General features: G+C 37.7%; 1 protein-coding gene across 2 annotated transcripts in view; it reads right to left on the bottom strand.

Annotated features, from left to right (window-relative positions):
• FAM114A2 (family with sequence similarity 114 member A2) overlaps positions 1-17,538 on the bottom strand; it is a 29,878-nt gene that overhangs the window by 7,541 nt on the left and 4,799 nt on the right. For both annotated transcript variants that reach the window (XM_027841736.1, XM_027841737.1), the window contains 7 exons: positions 15,672-15,781; positions 10,865-10,999; positions 9,777-9,935; positions 7,916-8,039; positions 5,613-5,692; positions 579-704; positions 49-188 (listed from right to left, as the gene is read on the bottom strand). In XM_027841736.1, coding sequence (XP_027697537.1) covers positions 49-188; positions 579-704; positions 5,613-5,692; positions 7,916-8,039; positions 9,777-9,935; positions 10,865-10,999; positions 15,672-15,781 — 874 coding nt within the window. The remainder of the gene's footprint in view (positions 1-48; positions 189-578; positions 705-5,612; positions 5,693-7,915; positions 8,040-9,776; positions 9,936-10,864; positions 11,000-15,671; positions 15,782-17,538) is intronic.

Below are 17,538 nucleotides of genomic sequence, written 5' to 3'. Positions count from 1 at the left end.
AGACTTGACAAAAGTCTTGATTTTACAAAGAATACTCATTATACTCACTGGGAAAGAGTTTTGCTTCTCTTTAGAGCAGTTATCTCCTGTTTTTGACCATGAAGAATCAATGCTGCTGTTTTATGGAACATTTCAATGGAATAGGCTGTCAGTTCTGCCAGGCTTTGGATGGCAAATGCATGAATATCCTGGAAGACAAAGAAAACCACTTATTTTCTGTAAGTAGGCAATTTTTCTCTAAGAAACATCATCCATCTTTTCACCCTGTGGTAAACAATTTGATATCCAACATCCTGAAACATATTAGACATTTGAACAGAAGATAACCACAGAACATAGAACATCAGAGCAGGAAAGGACTTTAAAATATAAAATATAAGAGCTGGAAGAGATCGGGGGATAATTTAGTCTAACAGCTTCATTTCATAGCTGATGACACTTGCCCAAACCCATATAGCTAGTAAACAAAGATCTAATGCTGTTAGCATTTTAAGTCGTTACTTCTAAGTACAAAGCTGAATATAGTACTTATACTTCAAACATATAGTAAAAGGGTTCTTTTCTGCCTTATTACTTACCTCTAATGTTTTTTTATCTTCTTGCTCTGGATTCTCCAGTTCTATCTGCTTTCCTTCTTCTTCTTCTTCCTTTGTTAAAGATTTGGAACTAGACATCCTGATCCACTCATGAATAGTATTTCTTGCCTACATATGTATTTAAAAAAAAAAAGATAAATGCCCATCAAACAAGTAGGCTTCCTGCCTCAGTAGCAGAACAAACTGATACCCATAAAACAAAGAGGTTGGACTCAATGATCTCTGATGTTGCTCTCTCGGTTCTAAATGACTATAAAAAACCACAAAGAACGCTCACACCATGCCTGTGGCTACAGAACACATTTTTCATAGGCACTATGTGTTGGCATAAAGCCACCACCTTGCAATAAAAACACTGTGACTAAAAAAAAAAAAAGGCAAAAAATTAAATTAAATTAAAAAACACTGTTGCCAAAAAATCTAGCCCAAGACAAATAATGATCAACTTTCTCATAATATGAATGCCACCCAGTGGCTTAGCACAGTATTGCCTGTTACTGCCTGTTCATAAGAACAAGAAAAATCCCTTCTAGAATCCTAAAATTGTAATTACCTTAGAGATTTTCTAGTCTGAATCCCTCATTTTTCATATGAGGAAACTAAGGCCCAGGAATGTGAAGTGATTTGCACAAGGTCATACAGAAAGTAGCAAGGCCTTGACCTTTAGATCCCAGTTTTTGGAATCATCTGTCTAATGTTCTTTGCACTATATATATGGCCTCTCATATAAACTGTACATAAATAGAATCAGTATTAGGTGTAAGGATAGGGACTGCACCTGTGATTTCATTGAAATAGGAAGGTTTCCAATTTGGAAGCTCTCTTCACCTGATAAAAGTCAACAAGTATTTTTATCAGTCAGTCAACAAGCACTTTTTGAGTATTGACCTTGTGCCAGGTACTGTGCCAAACACTGGGGATACAAAAAAAGGCAAAAAATAGTCCTTGTCCTCAAGAAGCATACATTCTAATGAAAGAAACAACACGTAAATAACTGGGCACATATAAGATATACATGAAGTAGATGAAGGTAGTCTGAAAGAGGAGGGCATTAACAGCTGAAAGCACTGGGAAAAGATTCCTGCAGAAGGTGGGATTTGAACTGAGTCTTGAAGGAAGCCAAGAAAAGTAAGAGATAAGGATGGGGGGCAAAGCATTGCAGGCATGGGTTATAACCAGTACAAAAGCAGGGAGGTGGAAGATGGAGAGTCACGTTTGAGTAACTGTAAATAGGTTTGTGTTGCTGTATGTAGAGTGTAAGGAGGAGAGTAATGTATAAGAAAGCTGGAAAAGGAGGAAGGAGCTAGATGATGAAGAGCTTTAAATGCCAAATAGAGGAGTTTACATTTGATGCTGGAGGTAACAAGGAACCACTGGACCTCAATGAGCAAAGGGGAAGAGAGGGGAGAATAGTCAGACCCTTATGCTTTAGAAAAATAATGCTGGCAACTGAGTGAAGGATGATGGAGTGGAGTGGGGAGAGACCTGAGGCAGAGAGGAGTTAGAAGGCTAATGAATTAACCCAGGCAAAAGGTGATGAGGGCTAGAAATTAATAATAACATTTATATAGCACTTACTATGTGCCAGGTACTATTCTAAGTGCTTTACAATTAGTTTTTCATTTGATCCTCACAACAATCCTGGGAGGTAAGCACTATTGTTATCTTCATTTTATATACGAGGAAACTGAGGCAAACAGGGGTTACAGAGGTTAAGTAACTGTCCAGGGTCACACAGCTAGGAAGTGTTTGTGGATATGAACACACATTTTCCTGACTCCAGGCCCAAATGCTCAATCCACCGGGTCACCTAGCTGCAGTAGGGTTGTGGCTGAATGGAAAGAAAGTGGATGTAGAGATGTTGTGAAGATAGAATAAATCTTAAGATTAAATCTTTCAAAAGAAAAATAATAATAAAGAGTTTACATTTTTATAATGCTTTACAGTTTACCTTAAGTACTTTACTCACAATAATCCTATGAAGTACTGAAGTAATGTAAGTGTTGTAATCCCCACTTTATGGATGAAGACACTGAGGCTCAGGGAGGCTAAGGGATTTGTCCAAGGACAGCTAGATTGTAAAAGTGTCAGTGCCTGAACTCAAACCCAGGTCTTCTGACTCCATTGTCATGCTCTTTTCATCCTACTATGTTGCTTCTAAAACAATTTAATGGAACAGGTAGCCTTTTAAAATGTTGTGACAAGTTTCTGAGCCCTTTCTTTCTAGCCTCTTGAGAACAGAGGGAAGTTATTATAAAATACAGGGGGCCAGTTAATAAAAAGCATGTACCTACCTGTGACTCCTGTGGACTATGATGGCTCTTACAAGGACAGGCCACAGAAGTCAACTAGATGCCAATGAGAAATGGCCTGCCTGCCATATTGAGCATACTACAGTTTGATGAGTCCTTTCATAAACTATTCAGCTATCTGTTAAGTACACTAAAAACAAGCCTTCTGTATTATTATTATGGACTCTGAGCTCAAATTAAAGCACCTCCAAATCCTAAAAATATGATGGCAGGCTTAGCCATCAGTCACAAAATCCAACAATCAGATCATACCTTGCTATTAAGCCAATGATGATGATGATGATGATAGCATTTATATAGTGTTTTAAAGTTTCAAAGCACTTTACATATGTTACCTCATTTGAGCCTCACAACTCTGTGAGATAGGTGCTATTATTATCCCCATTTTTGAGATAAGAAGTTAAATATATGACTTGCCCAGGGTCACGCAGATAGTAAGTATCTACAGCAGAATTCAAAGTCAGGTCTTTCTGACTCCCGGGCCCATGCCCTATCTACTATGCTACCTAGTACTACCATTCAACAATAACAATTATTTATATAGCAATCTAAACTTTTTAAAACACTTCACATCTTATTTAAGCTTTCCAACAACCCTCTGGAGTAGGTACTACAAGGTATTATTCTCCTCAGATTACAGACGAGGAAATTGAGGCAGAGAAGTGACCTGCCCATAGTCATACATCTAGTAAGGGTCATAGGGAGATCATCCTAACTTCAGTCTTAGTTCAGTTTTCTAACCTTTAGACATGCTGCCTATTACTTTATTATTAGCAGTGGTAATAATAACAATAGTAATAAGAGCTAACATTTATATGGACACTTAAGGTTTACAAAGCACTTTATACATATAACCTCATTTATTCTTAAAACAATCCTGTGAGGTAAGTTTTATTATTATTATTATTATCATCCCTATTTCACAAATGAAGAAAATGATGCTGAGAAAGGATAAGTACTTTGCCCAGTATCACATAACAAGTACGTATCTGAAGCAAGATTTGAACTCAGGTGTGTTGCCTCCAAGTCTAGTTCTCTATGCAATACCCCACATTGCTCTATTGTAATAATACCTGACATTTGCATAATGCTCTATACTTTTCTTTTTTTCTTCTTCTTTTGAGACTGGGTCTCCCTATCTCAGCCAGGCTGCAAGTGTAAGCAGGCACTCAAAGACCTGATCTGACTGCTGATTGGCACAGGAGCCTGGATTGACTCTGCTTTGGGCCCAGGCTGCTTCTCCTTCCATGGGCAGCTCCCAGGGCTCACCATTATTGCTGTGGGACTTAGTGCAGACATTTGATGGGCTAATTTGCCTCACTGCAGCTCAGAACTCCAGAGTTCAAGTGATCTATCAGCCTCAGCCTCCCTAGGAGCAGAGATTACAGGTTTGTACTGCCCCACCCAGAGATCTGTACTTTTCAAAGTTCTTTCAAACACATTATCTCATTTGATCCTCACAACATCTCAGAGAGACAGAAGGCATGGATTACTAAATTTATTTTATAGCAGAAAAAACAATCTCAGAAAAACTAAGTAATCAGCTCAATGTTACAAGACAAGAATTATCCTCATTTAGAACTGAGTTTCACAGAGGCAAAGGAATCTGCCAGAGGTCATATAATTTATGTGAATTATCCACAGCCATACTGCCTGTAAAGAGCAGAGCAAGGACACAAACCCAAGTTCCCCTAAAAATGTTACCTATCAGTCCAGTGCTCTTTCCACTGTTCCATGCTCCTACTTTTTTTTAGACAATGTGCTCCTCTATAATGCCCTCTAGGTCTTTTGACTAGGCAGAGACTATTCCTAATGCTTATTTTTAGTACCAATCATGAGCCATTTGTTGAAAACAGCTCCTGCTATGTACTGGAGAAGGTAGCTCAAGGATTGGATGCTTGGAGTGGTAGATGCATTTTAATTTTAATTTTCTTGGGAAGGGGAATGTTGCAATTTTATTTTAAGTAAATATCCCTCTGCATTAAAATAATAATATATGGACTACCAGAGAGCTGGTGTGAATAAAGAGCTGGCCTCGGAGGCAGGAAGACATGAGTACAAGTCTTATCTCTGACATATACTAGATACACAACCTTGGGCAAATCACGTAACCTCGCAGTGTTCTAGGTTACTCTCTAAGTCTGTGGTTGCAGAGAAGAGGCCAACCTGAACTGGTAAAGATAATTTCCTCATCTGAGAGTTGCCTATACCAATGAAATCACAGATGAAATCCCTATCTCCCTAATCCTGGACTACCTACTTTACAGGATTGTAATGAAGAAAGCATTATATAAATGTGAAGTTAACAGAAGTAACAATAAAGATAATAACTAACATATATTAAGTGCCCACTATATGTAGTGCACTGTGCTAGGCAATGGGAGAATAAAAAGAAAAATATTATAGGATCTACTAGAAAGTTAACAAAATAAAAGAACAAACCCTTAATCTTTGTGATATGTCTACTAGTAGTTTAGAATCATCTATTCAAAATCTTGGGGCAGCTATCTGACGCAGTGAATAGAGCACAAGCCCTGAAGTCAGGAGGACCTGAGTTCAAATCGGGCCTCGGACCAAACACTTGACATTTACTTGACCCTGGGCAAGTCACTTAACCCCAATTGCCTAAAAAAAATAAACAAAATCTTGTATGTCTGTCCTATTCATACTTAGGAAAAAAAATTGCCAGGATGAAGTGACTCACTTTGGTCAGCTTGTCAGGTCTGGTAGAAACATGCAGCTGAGAAAACAGTTCTGTTATCTCTGCAGTGAAATCTTCATCTTCTGAAAGACAAATAATGACACTGAAAACCCTATAGATAGCCCAGTAAGACATGTCAGCACACAGTACCACACAGTATGCCCAGGATACGAACAGTGTGTGCAGCCCAGAGGGCACTGTGTAGTCACTACTCCTATCAATGGAGAATGTGTGTTCTCCCAAGGCTCACCATCTCTAATAGGTGATCAGGACCACCACAGAGGAGCGCACCAAGATGCACATAACAGAAATGCAAACAGAAAAAGTCACCTGGAATTCATGTTCTGTTCCTCTCTGCCCATCCAAAAGCATTTATTTTTCAAAGCCCTTCTCTGATCTCCTTTAGCACTGATAGTCTACCCCAATGTTTCCCGGACTAATTTGGCCATGAGACTCTTTGGGGTTTGCAATACATTGGCAAAACCTATAAACGCTGGTTCAGGGATATGGAAAACTTCTGGGATAAAGGGAAATTTTGGAGCAAAGTAAAGGAAATTATGAGAGGCAATGTGGTGCAGTGGAAAGAGTTTTCGATTTCAAGTTAAGAGGACCTAGGCCCAAATCCCACATCTGCCACTTGTAATCTACAGGACCTTGCACCTCAGTCTCTGAATCTATAAATGGACAAGATAACCTCTAAGGCACCTTCCAGTCTAAATGTACAATCTATATAATCCAAGTCCAGGGCTGTTTTCATAACACTGCACTGCTTTCCCTGATACTGAGGATTAGGGAATAGGATTGAGGATGCCAATGGAAGCTGAAGCGTACAAAAGCAGTGAACACTTAGCTCTGTGGTCCCCAATGGCCTCACTGCTATTTCTCTACCCCACTCAGATTGGTAAAGGTTTTGGAAGGGAAGGGTCCATAAACATCACAGTGGCATATTCAATTTAAGCGTATCACAAAAATCCCAGATCTACCATTTCAGAATCCTGATTGCTGGTAGACAGGTAAGAGGGCTAATTAGAGATACAAAGCCTGCACATCTGTTTAGAAAATTCCTTTGAGCACTTTAAAAAGTGTTTAAAGACTATAGTTTCTGATTACTTATGCAAGGGCAGATGTCAACTAGATGGAACAAGTATTGTTAGGGGCATCCTATACCAATAACTTAAATGAAGTTTATAAAAAACTGGAGATTATCACAGTATGGTTAATATCAATGGGGTTATCACTCAGCAACTTGGGTAACTCAAATCAGATTTAAGTGCACACTACATGACCATTTAAAAGTGAAATCTTCATTAGTTCCCACAAGCTGCCTCAATAACAATAGTTACCTCTGTAGATACATTTCAAAATAACTGCTTTTTAATCACATCAAGCATGATTATATACATTTATATACAGTAACATTTATTCATCTTGTACTCACTTATCAGGCACAACCAAGAATTTCAAAGGAAAACCTTTGAGTAGCTAAAGTGGAGTTGAATACACTTTATGTATAGCAGAGATCTTGAGGTCACTTCAATTTACCACATTTTTAGTTCCCCACAGTCTGAGTAAGAAGTGATAACACAGAGTCTCTAAAGAAGGGTCTACTAACTTCAAGTTTTTGTGGGTGGTAAAATGAAATATAAGAATGTAGTGCACTGTTATACACCAAGTAGATGCTTTAAAATGCTTGTTAAATTGAATAGATATGTTCTCAAGGAGCTGGGGGTGTATTATATAGTAGCACATTGTCTAAAACAAGAGGCAGCAAAGTTTAGTGTAAACTGTGATTACATTAAGACCCCAAACATGCAAAGCTGGGATCCAGATCCTGGTCCAACAACAACCCTACCAAAGCACAGACAACTAGTAAAATTCAGTCTAAACAGTTAGCTGGTATTGTGTTCTGACATCTTATCTATAACTTTAAGCATCCACAAAAATTCATAGTAAAGTGCAAGGGGAAAAAATGGTTATTATGAGATGTGTGCACTTTGGAAAGGTCAGCCATGGAACCCTGATGATATGTATTAGTTCCAAGGTCTGAACATTCGTTCACAAACTTAACTCAGTCAGTTCATATCAGAGCTGAAGGGTTGAATGACACTAACTAAACTCATTAAAGATTGGCTGATAAACCAGAATGTCAACTTGCTAAATTACAGCAGGAAATATAGTTTCTTTGTAGGGCCCAGAACACTTAACCCAGAGTAGATAAGAGTAACTCCAGTGGTCTAGAATTCTCAATTCAGATTGTCTCAATAGTAATTATACTTTAGTACCAAATAAGTGAATTTACATATTACCCTTTTTTTCATCTTCCTCTTCATCACTGAACTCAGCTAAAGAAAAAGCTTCTTTGACTTGCTCCAATTCATGTTTTAGATTCTCTAATTCTTCACCAGACAGAGAGTTAGTGAGGGATTTCACCTGGTTACAAAAAGATATTCATAAAATATACATGAATAAAAAAAATAACTGAAAGTAGATAAAGAATTCCAGTGAAGTCCTTACTGATAAGGAAATTTTACAGATAAGAAAAGTATTATATAACCATTTTACAGATTATGGGGCTAAAGATCAATTTTGCAGTAACAGAAACAGCTCATTGGTCAACAATAGTTTTGTTTACCAAAGTTTAAGGATGGAAAGTTGGTTGGCCCCTTCAGAGGATACAGAGATAACATATATACACATATATTTATTTGTTTGTTTTACCATATGCAGTAAATCAAAGTATGGCTTAGATCAGAGATGTCTAGAAAAATTTTAGTGTCTAATAACTGTTTTAGAAATACAAGTGAAATAATATTGAGTCAATTAACAACAAACAAAGCAGCTCATTTTATGGAAATAACAGATCAAGGTAAAGGAAAAAATAACAGCTGAGCTACTGAGAACTCTGTTCCCAGGGCTACTGGGAGACAACACTTTACTTATTCTCTATTTCAAGTATTAGGTTCAGATATTGTTTCACGAATTTTCACTGGTTGTCCTCCAAGTGTGGAATTCTCTTCCTCCTTGCCTCTGATTCCTGGCTTCTTTCAAGTCTCAGCTAAAATCCCATCTTCTGCAAGAAAGCCTTTCTCAATCTCCTTTAAAGCTTGTGCCTTCTTCTCTGTGATTAACTCTATGTATATCTTGTTCATACATAATTGTTTGCATGTTTCCTCTCCCCATTAGATTGTGAGCTTCTTGAGGGTAGAAACTGTTTTTGCTCTTCTTTAGTATCCCTGGTGCTTAGCACAGTGCCTGGCACATAGCAGGTAGTTGTTATTTACAATCTAGAGCCTCCATCTTTGAAATGCCTTCCCTTCTCAATTGAAGACTGACTTTCAGTTTCATTTCTGCCTTACATCTCGGGTCAAACAAAAACCATATATTCTTTCAAAAGTTGACAAATTCAAAACCTGAATGTAGCAATTTCTAATCATGTTTTGCCTGATTTTTATTTAAACTACCTCAGCCCTGTAGTTCCCATAGTAAGAGTTAAGAGTCAAGATCATAACACTTTCAATAGGTCTCAACTAATTTTTTTTTCTTTTTACCTACCCAAATATGAGTCTATGAGTTTGACAATGATGCCTGATCACAGATCTTGGGTCCTCTCTCCATATCCCCAGACTGTATTACTTATCTCTCTTCTCTCCACATTCCCCACCATGACACTCCATCACCAAACTTTCACATTAACTGGGGCTTTTATATCTACTAAATATGTGCATTTCAATGGACTATCATGATGTAGAGGTAACAAGGTTCTTGAAACTATGCCATTGGTGTGTATGCTTTATAGCTGCTATTTAACTAGAAAGCTATAAGTACAGACCTGGCAACATACTGCTAGGACCAATCAAGAAAAAGTATGGACAGATGCCTCACCTAAAGACTGGCCACATGATGATGATTTTTTTAAGCCACAGAAATTAATGAAGACTGCCTATAGAGTATGGAGGTGATGCAATTCATTGTTAGAAGGTACATCACACCAAAAAAGTCATGGAGTATCCAAAAAAAAAGTCACTGGAATATCAAAGTAATTTTGTATAATTATTTTTCAGTTTATATTATATAGTTTCCCCCCTACCCCACCCCTTCAAAGAGATTTCATTTAAGGAATAAGCTACCTCCTTTGGGGAGCATTCTACAGTCAAACTATTATGGTACCTTTATTTCACTCTCTCGAGAAAGCATTTCCAAAGCTTCTAGATGTGAAAGGCCTTGAAATTCATCAAAGAGTAATCCATAATGAGCTTTCTTGTCAGTATCCATGGTAACCTCATTGGCTGTCCTCAGCTCTTCCTTATCTTTTGCCTCTCGCAAAACCTGAAAAGAAATAGGGGCATTAAGCTTGCACAATGGTAGCTCAAGAGTGACTTTTAAAAGCAGGGGAAATAGAAGCCAAGATAGGTAGCAAGGGTATTAACAGTGCAGAGTACTGACCTTTTAATTCATGGAACATTAAAGACGGAAAGACTGAGGAGATTTATTGTAGAAGTGGTCACAAGTATTTTGATACTGAACAGCAAAATGAATACTTGAGAAACCAGATATTTTCAGGGAAATAGCTTTAACATTAACCTAATGTACACATACACCTCAAAGCTTAGAATCTACTAAAAAAACAGAAATATGCAAGGGCAAAAACTGAAAAGAAAAATAAGAACCAGCCCCACTTCAAACCATTAGCTCTCTAACCATAGATTTATAGAATCTCAGCATTGTAAGAGATCTCAGAGCTTATTCAATCCAATAATCCCTCCCCCAACCCCCAGCAGAAAGTAGGAGTTGTAGGATCATAGATTTAGAACTGGAAAGGATCTTACGGCTCTTCTAGTCCAATCTCTTCATTTTACAGACAAGGAAACTAAGGGCCTAGAGAGGTTAAGTGATTTGCCCAAGGTCACACAGGTATTGAGTGTACTATATGAATACCAGCTATTATTAAAGCATCATATAAACAAAAAATTATCACTAGCTCATTTTCATATTTTATTATTACTATATTAACAATATGTTCCTTTGTTATTAGAAAGTGAACGCTGATTGCTATGTGAATCAGTGGAAATGGTACCCACGCTGATGAAATCAGAATATTAAAGTACTAAAGATTGCATAAGTTTTGGTTGCCTAGAGAAATAGCTACTAAAAACAAGTCAAAAATAAAAAAATAAGAAAGGCCTAAGATTCTTGACACAGGCACCAATGTGGATCACAATGGAAAAAGAAAATACAACCATAAGAAGATATAGTACCTGAGACAATGTAGAATTTTGGTTCATTAGGCCTTTGGTTTTTTTAAATCCAGGATCACCTTCAGCTATCACATCCATTGTCTTTTTCCCAATGAACTCCAAAGCATCTAAGCCTCCACTAATAACGCTCTTTCCCTGGAAAAAAGATGTACAAATCTCAGTATGGTATTAGGAAGATGAATTTGTATCTACTAATTGTGTAAATGTAGACAAAAATCTACCCAAATCTGGTAATGATGTCATGATTCTTCTATAACATTTATTTAAATGCTAAAATCAATATGTTGATGATAATAATGAAAACATTAGCTCACATTTCTATAGTGTATTTCCTGTTCACAGTACCTTGCTCACAATATTCCTGCTAAATCGTACAAAGAAGAGATGAAGAAAATAAGATTCTGGGAGTGATAGGAGGAAGTGGGACATGACATGCCAAAACTCAAAGCTACTAAGCGGCAGAACAAGAAAGCTGGTGTACACCAAGGTCTCCCAAAACCAAATCAGTACTACACCACAAGTGGATACCTTAAAGAATTATTCTTGCCTACTCCTCTTAAAAAAGCAATTCAATGGGAGGTTAGGTCAAGATGGTGGCATGGCAAGAAGCAACATAGCCAAGTTTCCATCCATAAAACGCCTCCACCAAACCTAGAAAATGTACCAGACCAAATTCTCTGATGAAACTCAGATAATTCAACAGTAGGTCCTATATCCAGCCCAGGTTGCCATAGGCAGACAGAAAGAGAGGTCTACTAACAATAGGTCAACAGGGACTGGGTAGGAGCAGGAACATGCCAGTGCACATGGAGCACTGCAGTGCCCAGGCGAGAGGCTGTACATCAGGCAACAGGATGTTCCAGAGCCATACCAGAGCACCCCCAGAGTCATACCAGGCACTGAGACAAGTTCAGATAACAACAGACAGCTTTGTCACCCACTACCAGGTTCTGGGTCTCAGATTCAAGGCAGACAGAGAAAGGGATAAGCACACAGAGGTGGTGTTCTTAGGTAGCAAGGTGCTGTGCGGCATACTGAGAAAGAAGGAAGTTCAGAAGCCAACAGCAACAGTGAGGTTGCTCAGAACCCCAGAAGAGAACAGGATCTCAGTTCTAGCATCAAGCCCAACCCTCAGAGGAATAACCAGGGCACGAATCCCAGACCAAAAGGGACACCGAAGTTCTGTTATTCTGAACCAGTAGAACTTCCTAGCTGGCTGATGATGGCTAAGTCTATCAGCAGTCTACTGTTTCTCTGACCAAAACCCAGGTCAAAAACTTGCAGAGCTCAGACCATGGGGTAGTAATCAGATTTTACCCTTCAGACCACTTTGGGAGCAATGGAAGCTTACAAGTCCCTAGCCTGAGCTGAGTCCGAGATCCTGGAATAACAAAACACTCAATATTGCCAGGAAAGCAGCTATAGCAGCCCAGACTTTCCCTCCAGAAGTGTAGCAGAACCCAGTCCTAATATGAAATCTTAAGTCAGGGAGTAGCCTAGACTAATGGACTCTGAAAACAAACCAAAAAAAAAAACATAAAAAATTATTAAAGTGGCAGAAATGTGCAAGACACAAACAGTGAAGAAAAGAATGGCTCCAATATATCTATAAGCAACGCCTCAGATGAAAATACAGCTTAAGCACAAACTCAACTAGCATGCCTGGAGGAGATGAAGCAAGAATTTTTTAAAAAGAGTTAAAAAATGTTTTCTTTTTTAATAAATGAAAAAAGAAGACTTGAGGAAAAAACTTAAAGGAATGAAAGTTATGGAAGAAAGAATTGAAAAGAGAATTAACAGCTTGACAAAAGAAGTACAAAACCTTGCTCAAGCAACAAATTCTCTGAAAATTAGAATAGACCAAATATAAGGCAATGACTCTATGAGACAAAAAGAAATATTAAAAACAAAGTCAAAAGGCTAGAAAAAAATAGAAAACAAAAAGTAAAGTATCTCATAGCCGAAACAATTGACCTGAAAAACAGATCAAGGAGAAAAAATTTAAGAATCACTGGACTATCTGAATACTATGTCCAAAAAAGAAGCCTAGACATTCTATTTCAAGAAGTCTAGAAGAAAATTGCTCAAATCTCTTAGAACCAGAGGACAAAGTGAAAATAGAAAGAATCCACCAGTCACTTCATAAAAGGAACCCCAAAATAAAAACTCCTAGAACCATCACAGCCAAAATCCAGAGTTTCCATGTCAAAGATAAAAGACTTCAAACAACCAAAAAGAATTCAAGTACTGAAGAGCCATACTCAGGATTACACAGGATTTAGTAGCCACCCCTATAAAGTAGTGGTGAACTGAGAACATTATTTTCTAGGAGGCAAAGGATATGTGGGCTCACAGCCAAGAATAACTTAACCCAGCAAAACTGAGTATAATGCTATGGGGGTGGGGGGGCGGGGCTAGGAAATAAACCTTTAATGAAACAGAGGACTTTCAAGTATTTCTGATGAAAACACAACAGCTGCATAGAAACTTTGAAGTTCAAAAGAATGAAGAGAATCATGAAAAGGTAAACATGAACAAACAATGATAAAGGACTAAGCAAGGAAAAACTGCTTACATTCAATTATGAGGAGATGATACATCTTTCCTCTCTGAACTCTATCTTCGTCAAAAATCCCAGGGAGAGTCTAATTAGACTAGGCCTGGGAGTGGTTCTGTTATATCTTGATGATCTTAAGAGAATGGAAAGAGAGGGGAAGAGGAATACATGGCGGGGGCGGGGGGGGAAGGAAGGTTAGGGAAATTACCTCACATAATGAGGGTGCACAAGTAGACATCTATAAAAAGAGGAGGGGATGGAGGAACAACTGAAACTTCAATCCCACTCTCATCTGAACTGGTAAAAAGAAGGTACAATACACACACACACATATACAGAGTTTGGTACAGAAATATTTCATTTAACATGGAAATAGAAGAGAAAGGAGAGAAGTGGGGAGGGGAAGGGCAGATTCAGAGTCCTAAGCAAAACAAACTCTAAAAGTACAAAAAAAATACTTTTAGCTCTATTGAGGTAGCAGAGAATGGGAATCGGGGGTGGGGAACGGACAAACAAGTACATAAATATGATGGAAACTACTGCATTGTAAAAAATAATGAAAGGGGTGGTGTCAGAGAAACATGGAAAGATTTATATGATCTCATCCTGAATGAAGTAAATAGAAACAATTTATACAATGATAGCAATGTGGCAAAGGCAAACAATGCTTTTTCTTTATTTTTTTTGTTACATTTTAAGCTCCAAATTGTTTCCCTCCTTCCCTATCGTGCACTAAAGAAGACCACCATTTGATGCAGATTTATAAATACATATAAAACCATACTATGCATACTTTTATTTATCAGTTCTTTCTCTGGAGGTAGATAGCATCTTTCTTTAATGATCCTTTATAGCTGATTTGAGTATTGCTAGTATTCAGAATAATTTGGTTGTTCATAATTATTCTTCAAACAATATTGCTGTTATCATATACAATGTTCCCTTGGTTCTGCTCATTTCACTTTTCATTATTTCATAAATGACTTTCTATGTTTTTCTAAAATCAACCAGTTCATCATTTCTTATGATACAGTAGTATTCCATCACAATCATATACCACAACTTGTTAAGCCATTCCCCAACTGATGGACATCCCCTCAGTTTCCAGTTCTTTGCCACCACAAAAGAGCTGCTTATTTAAAGAAACACTTCTATATATTGACATGGACCACTTATCAGTAATATTATATTGTTACAGAAAAGGTCCCAGATTTGTCAGAAAGCCTAAGTTCAAGAGGACTATCATTTACATAGGCTATATGAACTTTGGCAAGTTGTCTTTCTAGACTCTATTTTCTTATCTGTGAAAAGAGGATAATAATATTTTATCTACTTACCGTATGGGGTTGTTGTGAGGCCTATAAAAGGTTGTTGTGTAAAGGACTATAAAAATATGAGTCTATAATTATTACTGTGAGACATTTGGGTTATTTCCGATTTTTACCATTATGAATGGCATTGCTATGAACATCTATATAAACTTCTTTTTTTTTTCTTTTAGGTTAGTATGCTCCCCAAAACAAAATTTTTGAATGAAAGGATATGAAGTTTTATAGCCTGTAACATGTGAACAATATTTATAAGAGGGAATGTCTAATCTACTTACAAATTTTTAAAAATCCAAATATGAAAAATGTTGTGTTTCTTGCCCTCACACTATATCTGGCCACATATAACACCACTTTTTCTTACAGATGTTTTTAACCCCAAACTTAAATCCAAATCATGACATATAATCTACAGTGTGGAATGTCATAAATATAAATAGTATGATTCAACACAGGTTTTTTGTTTGTTTGTTCTTTGGCAAGGCAATCGTCGTTAAGTGACTTGCCTAGGGTCACACAGCTAGTGTCAAGTGTCTGAAGCCGCATTTGAACTCAGGTTCTCCAGACTCCAGGGCCAGTGCTCTACCCACAGCGCCACCTAGCTGCCCCCACCATGGTCTTTAAATAAAAAGGTAGAACAAAAAGTTTGAAAATACTAGAGTTTTCAAAATAATAACTGCTATTTTTATAATGCTTTAAGCTTTACAAAGAATTTTCCTTATAATAACTCTTTGTAGTAGGTAGCACAACCATTATTATCCTGATTCACACAGATGAGCACAGTAGGCTCAGGAAGTATAAGCTGGTAAATATTAGAGCCTGGGATAAAGCCTAGATCTCCTGGACAAGTTCATCCCCTTTTCTTCTACTCAAAACTCTATTTTATGTGAGGGATGAAGGAAGCACACCTTTTCATACTCACCGTACTCTGAACTGCTGTAGAAATAGTTGAGAATACACCAAGTGCTGCACCCATTGGTGAGGTATTTCCATCCTCTTTATTGATGCTGCCTGCTTTGACATTAGTCTTTTCTGTATTTCACAGGAAAAGAAAAGGTTGGAGAAAAGGAAATCGCATGAATATCGATGGACCCCATACCTTAAAAGGTCTCTTAGAGGTCATCTGGTTTAACCCATGTCATCTCACAGATTATGAAAATGAAGTTCAGAGAATTACACTGATTTACCCAAGGTCACAAAACCAGCATGTGGCAGAACAAAGACTTGAACCCAGAACAGAGTAGGTATTTAATAAAATTTTGTTCAATTGAACCCAGGTCTTCCAATTCCAAGTCCAGTGCTTCTTCTACTTTATGTTTTACTAAACAATGAGCTTCATAAGAGCAATCTCATTCACTCGATCAACAACCAAATTTATTAAGTGCTTACTATTATGTGTCAGGCACTATGTAAAGTTCTGGGGATACAAAAAAAAAGGTAAAAACAATCCCTGACCTCAAATTCAAATGGGGAAGACAATAGACACATAAATAAGTACATATAAGATAGAGTAGCTAGAAGGTAGCTTTGGAGAAGGCACAGGCAATAGAGGAATGAGGAAAAGGCTTCTGCCAGAGGTGACACTTCAGGTAAGTCTTAAAGGAAGCCAGTGATCCAAAAAGGCATAAGTGAGAAGACAGAGCATTCCAGACACAGAACAGAGCTGGTGCAAATGCCCAGAGATGGACTGATGGAACATCATGAAAAACGGATAGGCCAGAATGGAAGGACTGAGAAGTATGATGAGAGGATTAACATGTAGTAACACTTGAAAGGTAGGAAGGGGCTATGCTGAAAGGCTTTGAATGACAAAAAGAGGAATTTATATTTGATCCTTGAGGTAACAGGGAGCAAATGGAGTTTACTGAGTATGGGAGGTGACATAGTCAGACCTACGCTTTAGGAAAAACACTTCGTCAGCTGAGTCTAAATATGGATTAAAATGGAGAAAGATATGAGGCAGGAAGTTCAATTACAAAGCTATTGCAATAAGCCAGGCAAGAGGTGATAATGCCTTGAACTAAGGTGGTGGTTGTTAGTGGAAAGATATATGCAAGAAATGTTATAAAGAAATAAATTACAAGATCTGGTTACTTACTGGCTATGTGGTATGACTGAGAATGACACAAATTAAAAACATGGGTGAGTGGGAGACTGATGGTGCCCTTGACAGTAACAGGGAATTTAAAAAGAAAGCTGTATTTTGGGAGAAAATATGTTCTCTTTTGGAACATATGTTGAGCTTGAAATATCATCCTAAAAACTGTTTAACCATGGTGAATGAAGAAGAATTTTATAGCTAAAAGTAACCTCAAAAAGGCGTATAATTTGGGGGGGGGGGGGCAGCTAGGTGGTGCAGTAGATAGAATATCGGCCCTGAAGTCAGGAGGACCTGAGTTCAAATCCAGCCTCAGACACTTGACACTTACTAGCTGTGTGACCCTGGGCAAGTCACTTAACCCCATTGCCTAGGCAGAAAAAGAAAAAGAGCAACTGGAAGAAGGTATATAATTCAAGAAGAATTAATTTCCATGAAGAATGAATTTATTCTGTAACATGCCCAAGAAGGCATCATCCAAGCCTCTAATGAAGTGAAACTTACTACCTGGCAAGTAACTAGTTTATATGGCACTTTATGGTGTCCCAAAAGTCTTAGTGAAGTTTTAAGCTTTAATAGCTTAAAATTGTCAGTACAATTTTAAGCTAAGCTTAAGAATGTGACTAAAACCTTTGGGACACTCCATATTATCTCATTTCATCGTCACAAGCAACTCTGTGATATAACTGCT

The sequence above is a fragment of the Vombatus ursinus genome, unplaced genomic scaffold, assembly GCF_900497805.2.
Source record: "Vombatus ursinus unplaced genomic scaffold, bare-nosed wombat genome assembly UNPS02014863.1, whole genome shotgun sequence".
In the NCBI taxonomy this organism is placed as follows: Eukaryota; Metazoa; Chordata; class Mammalia; order Diprotodontia; family Vombatidae; genus Vombatus; species Vombatus ursinus.
This window is presented reverse-complemented; position numbering and strand designations above follow the sequence as displayed.